This window comes from Marmota marmota, unplaced genomic scaffold (assembly GCF_001458135.2).
Source record: "Marmota marmota marmota unplaced genomic scaffold, marMar, whole genome shotgun sequence".
Lineage (NCBI taxonomy): Eukaryota > Metazoa > Chordata > Mammalia > Rodentia > Sciuridae > Marmota > Marmota marmota.
This window is the reverse complement of record NW_025999891.1, coordinates 1,830,071-1,838,851: the sequence shown is the minus strand read 5'-3', so window position 1 is coordinate 1,838,851 and position 8,781 is coordinate 1,830,071. Positions and strand designations below refer to the sequence as shown.

Here is an 8,781-nt window from a genome sequence, read left to right as displayed (position 1 = left end):
TTTTTTTTTTTTTTTTTTTTTTTTTTTTTGGTGCAAAATCTAATTTACCCAGAAACTCAATTATCAGAAATGTCTCAAAAACTGAACTGAGTAATAAAATGCTCCAAAGGAGTTCTATGGTGTTTGGTGGGGGATATTCTGTTGTTGTAAATGAACACTTAACAATTTTTCTCTTGGCCAGATACATCAATCTATCATCAGATTCCTCACATCAGAGTGAAACAGCATGCTCAAAGTAAACCAGACCATTGAGGTTATTAAAGAAGGGCATTTGGACCAGTTTTCTCATGCTATTCTCTTCTTTTTGAACATGACAATTAGCCTGAGGAGTTCAACTGCACCATGACATGCAACACAAAGCCAGTCTTATTCACTAGAGGAACATCTTCCTATTAATAAGCATTAAACAAATCAAGCATAATAAAGAAACATGCAGAGGCTTTTGCTTAATAATACAAGGAACAAACAGGTAAAATTACATTCTTTTGTACTTTAAACAAATCACTTATAACTTCTACAGAGTTACTAGTTTCAAACTAAATTTTCAAAAAAAAATCAATTAACCAGAGGTCAGGAGGCAGAGCTCAGAGGCAGAACATGTGCTTTTAACACATGCAAGGCTGAGTTTGAACCCCAGTATCACATAAAAATAAATTAAAAAAAAAACACACACACACAATCTAAACACCTGAGGGTGGGGTCATGTTGGGAGTAGTTAGGATTGAACCCAGGACCCTGCACAAGCTAGGCAAGTATTTTATTAAATTACATCCTTTAGTCCTTTTGATTTTATTTATTTTGGGACAGGATGTCACTAAATTGCCCCAGCTGGCTTTGAACTTTGTGATCCATACCTCAGCTTCCCAAGTAGCTGGGATGTGTGCCACCACACAGAGTTAATATTTTTTAAATCAATCAAATGTTCAGATCACAACCTACTCATTCATAATGCTCGTTATTTAATTAGAATGGACAAATTAATACTGGATGTCTATAAATATTAAGTATTTATACTGAAAACATCTCAATCTTTTTAAAGACCTCTGTGATAAACAATAAGTGCTATTATAGTATTATGAGTTAAGTAACGGTAGTTTTCAAATCTCCTGTGATAAAAACATCTGGCTTGATAATGTGGCTCTCAAGTTACCTCAAGAACATCAAAACTTTTTGACTTGTAATACAGAAAAAAATATGCAAAGAAAAAAAAAAAGAACTCAAAAGACACCCAGCTGTTCCCCCAAAGATTCATTCTACAAATTGTTCCTGTGTTCAAAATTCAGGAAACATCATGGGAGCATTCACATTTATTCTCATTTCTACAGAAATATATTGCCAATATAAGTTAACCCTAGGACACACTCTAATTACTCATAAGCAATCATTAGATTTGTCAGAAGTTCCAAATAACGTTGGCATATAAGTCCTACACATATATAAATCACATCATCATGTAAGTCACACCCAACCAGACATAGGCAGGGGTAGCAGGCCAATGACGACTTAGAAAGTTTAGCACCTTGAAATATAGAACACGCAGTTTGTAAGCAACAAGATGATAAATATGCAGGCATGATTAGTGAAGAACCCAAACTGAAAGCAAAATTCACTGTGCCATGATAATGACTTACAAAGTAGAGTTTTTAGGAAAGGAAGAGTTGGATTTTCCTTTAGGAATCTATATTGCAAGGAGAGAGGGAGGGAGACAATCATATGAAAGCAACATTACAAGAAAAATAAACCAAGAGAGCAGGACAAAGGAAAACATCAATGATACAAGGGGAGTCAGATTTTGATCTTTCACTTTGTATATACTGCCCTCTAAGAAATAATCTGTCCAATCCTTCCTTTTACTTCTAAGAAAATAATTTTCTTTTATAAAGTACACAGAAAAGTGACAGGTATTTCTGTGCCTATTCCTTCTAGATTTTGGAGGAACAGATAGCACACACATATTCTTTTGTATGAAACAGTCCTCTTAGAGAAAAGGACTGAAATCACCCCAAGAAGAAAGGGCAGTGATCCCTTTAAAGAACTATGTTCCAAAACACTGGGACAGACAATAACATACACTGTAGTAACAAGACATAAAAGCATGTAAGTAAACTGCATACATTTCTTCCTTTAGAAACGCTCAATTCAAATCCTTCATGACACTACTTTGTACAGCTAGAAATAAAGGAGAAAACCACCTAAATAATACTTATAAACTAAATGCAAGTAACATTCTGGAAAATCACGAATTTCATGATAATAATTCTATATTTAGTATGGAATCTATTACAAGTCACCTAAGAGATCATACAGTACTATACTTATTTTTTTTAAGAAAAAGTGGTAAAAAAAATTTCCTAATGCCCTTAATAATTTAAGCTTACTACAATATTAACAATCTTTTTTTATTGTTAATACTATCATGCTCCTTAACTATAAGCATTTTTAAACAAAAAATTTAATAACTAATACTGTTTTTACTAAATTTGATCAACTGTTCAAATTATAGACTGAATAAGGAACTGAAACAACTAAATTTCTCCAGATTAAAAATAACTTTCACTCTCTGATTTCTGATCATCATATGAGCTCCTTCCCCTCTGCCATACTCTTCTGCCATGATGTTCAGCCTCACCTTGAGCCCAGTCTGCTTTCTATGGATTGAGACGTCTGAAACCATAAGCCCCCAAATAAAACTCTCCCTCCTCTATAGTTGTTCTGGTTTCATCTCAGAGGAAAAAAAGCTAACTATAACAGAAGTTGGTACCAGCAGTGGGGATTATTGTTGACAAACCTGACCATGTGGGTTCACAACTTCTGGAACTTTTTGGAATTGGTTGGAGAAATTTTGAAATGTGTAGCAGTGCAAGTTGGCTATTCCAGTGGGAGCTCAGAAGACCAGAATGCCAACAGGACCATGGACAGTGAAAACAGGGCTCAAGGGGGTTTAGAGGAAGGGGAGAACACTAAAACTAACTTTCAGATTAAAGAAAAACCTATGCTAAAATATCACAAGAAATCTTTGTACAAAAATCTTTCCTATCATGAAAATAGTATAAAGAAGATATTCCAATTTTAAGATGGTCCACTTCAAAAAACCATACTCAATAACAATTTAAGTTCTGTATAAAAATGGAATGATGACATATAGTCTACTTTGACTAATCAACTCTCAATTATCTGTGAGAATGAGCTATAGGTGTATTAGAGAATATAAATTTAATTTATATTTAATTGGAAAATCTAGCAACTTAGATACTGTAAAGTCTGGCATCAAGTGTCTTTAAAAAGGCATTTCAACGCAGGTCACCTCTGTTACTTTCAGCCTTAAAAACATGTCCCGAGGTTGGAGGAGTAGAGTTTACTTAAAGGAAAGCAGCAATTGTTCCTGCTTACCAAACTCTCCACATGCTTTCCTTTTCATTTTGCTTTCCCTTTTATTCCCTCAAAGAGGCACAGAAATACTAATTCACCGAGCTGTGGGCGACTGGCCATTCTTTCTAACAGTTATTGTCAAAAAACCATAGAATTTTAAAGCTAGAAGGAACCTGAAGTCATTGTAGTTTAGATATGGGAAACTAGTTTTGTGTTCCAAAGAACTAACAGTGGTTTTCTGAAGTTTTGTTTGGAAAAGCACCCTTGGCTTCCTCTGAATTTGTTCTAGTCAGTTACATTTCAAATCTTATTAATTCAGACCTAGTCAAACACATGAATACTTCATAAACACATGAGCTTTAGAATTTAGAAGCTAAACCACCTCATTCTCATGTTAGTACCATAACCTAAGTCAGAAATTTAATTCAATCTTTGGAGAGTAAACAAACTGACAATATATATATATATATATATATATATATATATATCCCAATACATAAGTATATTTCAGACATCACAGCATGTGGGTTTAGCCAACAGAGGATGTAGCCATCCTCAAGCAACATAACATATACTTCAATTTGGATACTTTAGAAACTGCAGCTAAAACTGTCAACACACTTTCTGTTCTAACCCTTTACCACCATCACCAGCAACCATACAACTATCTCATAATGGTCATATCACACTGTCCTCTCTCCAGTCCACCTTCAATAGGGGGATAGGGTTGTAACACAGTGGTAGAGCATGAGTTTAATTGCCAGCAAAATAAACATTACAAGTTTGGATCTCCACATTTAAAGTAAAGATTTGTACACATTCCCTCAATCGCAATTAAATTTTATAAAACACTCTTAGTAACTGTGTGAAACTGAAAACCTTTCCAAGTATAACTCCATCAGACCCGTTAAATAAATACCCAAGGACAAAACATTTCATTTCTCTACAGACTTCAGGAGGAAAATTAGTCCCTTTTTAGATGAAAGATTTCCAAACAAAGGTACATCAAAAATAGCTACCAATATCATCAAGTTTGAAATACAATTAACTTCTACCACCCCAAACTGAATCTGAGAAGATGAAATTGTTTGCTCTCCCATCCCTCTTTTCCTCAGCCTTCAAAGAACTGTGAAAGAGGTAAACTAAGTTTAACAAAACATTTTTAATTAGAGACAAAACTCTAAAATCTTTAAATATTAACATAAGATCCCCCTATTCTAAATATGTCTTTTATCTCTATGCTTTTCTTTGGTACCATTTCCTATGAAGGCAGTAATTGATATTTGGTAGCAGACAGGCCCTGAATTTATGTTGTATTTTAATGTTAAAAAAACAAGAAATTTTAAAAATGAGTAAAATGATCCAGCAACTCAGATACAATTAACTACAGAAAGTTTACTTACCATCACCCTGCATGTCTGAAGTCCATAGTGTCAGGTTATCACGTAACAACTGCATGATAAGTGTAGAGTCCTTATAGCTTTCTTCACTCAGTGTATCCAGTTCTGCAATTGCATCATCAAAAGCTGCTTTTGCCAACCTAAAATTAAATAAATGTATTACAAAAATTAACAGTGCAAAAATAATGAGATATCAATCTTACCCTTCCAGTTGAATAATGGTAACAATGATTTTTTAAAAAGAATTATTTGGGGGGCTAGGGTTGTGGCCCAGCAGTAGAGCTCTCGCCTAGCATGCTCGAGGTGATGGGTTTGATCCTCAGCACCACCTAAATGAAGAGGTGGAGTTCTGATACATACTATAACACGAATGGATGTTGAAAACATTATTTTAAAAAAGAAGAATTAATTTGGAATAAATATATTTTGAGCACTACTTTTTACTATGCTTTCTGCAAGCATCTTACCACTGGCTACAATATACAGACCTAATTCTATATAGGCTAACAACATGTACAAATTCCAAGGGAAACCACCATCAAAATATATGCAAAATAATAAAAGCATTTTTGCAAGTTCTAGTTAATGGTTCAATTACTTAAGTTTTATAGCAAAAGAAAGTCTCAAGACAATACCCAGGAACTTGGTAGTAAAGTTGTACACTAGCATAAAAGGAACTTTAGGCTTAATGTTTTCCTAGTAAAACACACACACACACACACACAAATCACTTCTAAAAGTTAAATTTAATTGCTCTCTCCATTCCTTATTCTTTAAATCACTTCCATTGAAAAGAGGGGTAAAAAAGGATTTTTACTGCTATAATATTATGAAAACTTTTTTAAGACAAAAACTTTTATAAAATAAATACATAGGAAGCTGAGGGTGGAAGCATATGCCTGTGATTCTACTAACTCCAGAGGGTGACGCAGCAGATCACAAAGTTCAAGGCCAGCCTCAGCAACTTAGGGGAACTGTTCTCAAAAAATAAAAAGGACTGAAGAGTGTAGCTCAGTGGTAGAGTACCACTGGATTCAATCACCAATATCACACAAAAAAGTGAGGAAGCCAGGCAGGATGACACATGCCTATAATTCCAGTGACTGGAGAAACTGGGGCAGTAAGATCACAAGTTTTAGACCAGCCTCAGTAATTTACTGAGGCCTTAAACAATTTAATGAGACTCTGTCTCATTAGGACTGAGTCCTTAGGACTGAGGACTAAGCTCAGTGGTACAATGCCCCTGGGTTCAAGAACAAAAAAGTGGGAGAGGCTGTGGTAGAATAACTACCATATATGAGGTTGTGTGTGTTCTCCAGCACCACCACCAATAATAAAATTTCCTATGACATATAATCAAAAAGACTTTACAATTTGTAATATAACAAAACTATTCTTGGGCTGGGGATGTGGCTCAAGTGGTAGCGCGCTTGTCTGGCATGCGTGCGGCCCGGATTCGATCCTCAGCACCACATACAAATAAAGATGTGTCCGCCAAAAACTAAAAAAATAAATATTAAAAAAATTCTCTCAATAAATAAATAAATAAATAAATAAAACCTTTTAAAAAAAACTATTCTTAAAATGCATGCAAAGAGGCTAACAAAAATAAGCTATAAACAACAGAAGTCAGCCCAGGAGAAAACTGTCATATACATAACTGTCAGTTAACTTCATAAATTAGGGTGCCAAAATATTTCAACAACAAAAAGCAACTTCAACAAAACGTTATTAAGAAAACTAGATATTCACATGCATGACAATGAACTCTTGCATTATTACAAAAATTTTTTAATTAACTAAACAAACAAACAAAAAAAAAGGATCAAAGGGCTGGGGATTAACAAGAATACTTGCCTGGTACACATTAAGGCCCTGAGTTGGACCACCAGCAGTAGCACAAGTATGTATACATACATACATACACACACACACACACACACACACACACCAAAGACCTAGAAACTTACAATCTAAAACTATGAAATGCTGGAAGAGAAAAAACCAAAACAGGATAAAAAACATTCATGGCACTGGATCTGAACATGGCTTTTTTTTGGTGGGCAAGAGTGCGGACAGTACTGGGAATTAAACACCGGGGCACTTAACCACTGAACCACAGCCCCAGAACTTTTCATTTTGAGAAAGGGTCTTGCTAAGGTACTGAGGATTGGCTTAGAACTTTGCATTCCTCCTGGCTCAGCCTCAATAGTCACTGGGATTACAGACATGCGCCACCATACTTGGTGGATTTTTTTTTTTTAGTGCTGGGGATTGAACCTAGGGCCTTATGCATGCAAGGCAAGCACTTTACCAACTGAGCTGTATCACCAGCCCTGGATTTTATTTTCTTACATGACAAAGCATGGGAAATTTTTCAAAAATTGATAAATTTGATTTCATCAGATTAAAAACATTTACACATCAAAAAGTAGTATCAAGCTGGGCACAATGGTACAAAAGTATAATTCTACCTACATAATAAACTAAAGCAGAGAGATTCTTTTTTTTTTCTTTTTTTAGTTGTAGATGGACACAATATCTTTATTTTATTTATTTTTATGTGGTGCTTAGGATCAAACCCAGTGCCTCACATATGCAAGGCAAGTGTTCTACCACTCAACTACAACCCCAGCCCAAAGCAGAGGGATTCTTAAGTTGAAGCCAGCATGGACACCTTAGGGAGACCCTGTCTCAACAAATAAAAAATTTTAAAAAGCCAGGGTATATAGTTCAACGTTAGATAGAGCACTTTAAGTCCAAAATTCATAGTACCAAGACAATAAAAGTAAAAAAACAGCAGATGTTAGTAAAAACATGGAAAAAACAGAACTCTCAAATTTTGCTGATGGGAATGTAAAATGATTCACTTTCTGTAGAAGAGGTCGGACTCCTCAAAAAGTTGAAGCAAAATTACCATGCCCATCAATTCTACTTCTAGGGAGGATTAAAAACAGGGATTCAAACAGATACTTGGTATGCTGATGATGATAGCATTATTTAAAAAGACAAAAACCAAAAAACAAAACACAACTAGTCATCAAAAGATAAACTAAATGTGTTATAAATGGAACATTCAGCCACAAAAAGGACTTCAGGGGTACCCTTCAAACCCCTGAAGTCCTTTGTAGCTCAGTGGTAAAGCACCTGCCCAGCAAGCCCAAAGCCCTGGCTTCAAAGAAAACAGAGGACTTTAGTAGAGATACATGCTATAATGTGAATAAATCTTGAAAATATGCTTATAAAATAAGCCATACAGAAAAGAACAAATATTATGATTCCATGTATAGGAGGTACCTAGAACAGGCAAATTCAGAAGCAGAAAATAAAACAGATAGGTGTGTAGTATACACCTATAATCCCTGCTACTCAGGAGGCTGAAACAGGAGGATAACCAAGTTCAAGGCAAGCCTGGGCAACTGGAACTGGGTTAGAGGAAAAACTGGAGCAGAGTGCTGATGAAAAGAATTGAAACAGAAAGTCAGTTACACAACACTGTGGCTATACTTAATGTCACTGAATCCTACACTTAAAAATGGTTATAAATTGGGGCTGGGGATGTGGCTCAAGCGGTAGTGTGCTCGCCTGGCATGCGTGCGGCCCGGGGTTCGATCCTCAGCATCACATACAAAGATGTTGTGTCCGCTGAAAACTAAAAATAAATAAATAAATAAATAAATAAAAAATGGTTATAAATTATAAAAACTCATGTGATGTGTACTTAACCACAATTTTTTGAAATCCATCTATACTAATCAAAAACACTAAAATTTGTATCTACAATATCAAAAACTAGGAACAACCTAAAGTAAAAACAAGAGAATAGCTTACATTAATGACACTGAAAATTGTTTTTATTAAGACAAAAAATAGGGGCTGGGGATGTGGCTCAAGCGGTAGCGCACTCGCCTGGCATGCATGCAGCCCGGGTTCTATCCTCAGCACCACATACAGACAAAGATGCTGTGTCCTCCAAATACTAAAAAATAAATATTAAAATTCTCTCTCTCGC

The 8,781-nt window shown here is 35.2% G+C and overlaps 1 protein-coding gene across 1 annotated transcript in view; it reads right to left on the bottom strand.

Annotated features, from left to right (window-relative positions):
- Positions 1–2,119: 2,119 nt before the first annotated feature.
- Ywhae (tyrosine 3-monooxygenase/tryptophan 5-monooxygenase activation protein epsilon) overlaps positions 2,120–8,781 on the bottom strand; it is a 35,760-nt gene continuing 29,098 nt past the window's right edge. Inside the window, exons 3-4 of the mRNA XM_048792672.1 lie at positions 4,773–4,963; positions 2,120–2,169 (exon numbers count right to left, since the gene is read on the bottom strand). Of these exons, the coding sequence (XP_048648629.1) occupies positions 2,135–2,169; positions 4,773–4,963 (226 nt within the window). The 3' untranslated portion in view covers positions 2,120–2,134. The remainder of the gene's footprint in view (positions 2,170–4,772; positions 4,964–8,781) is intronic.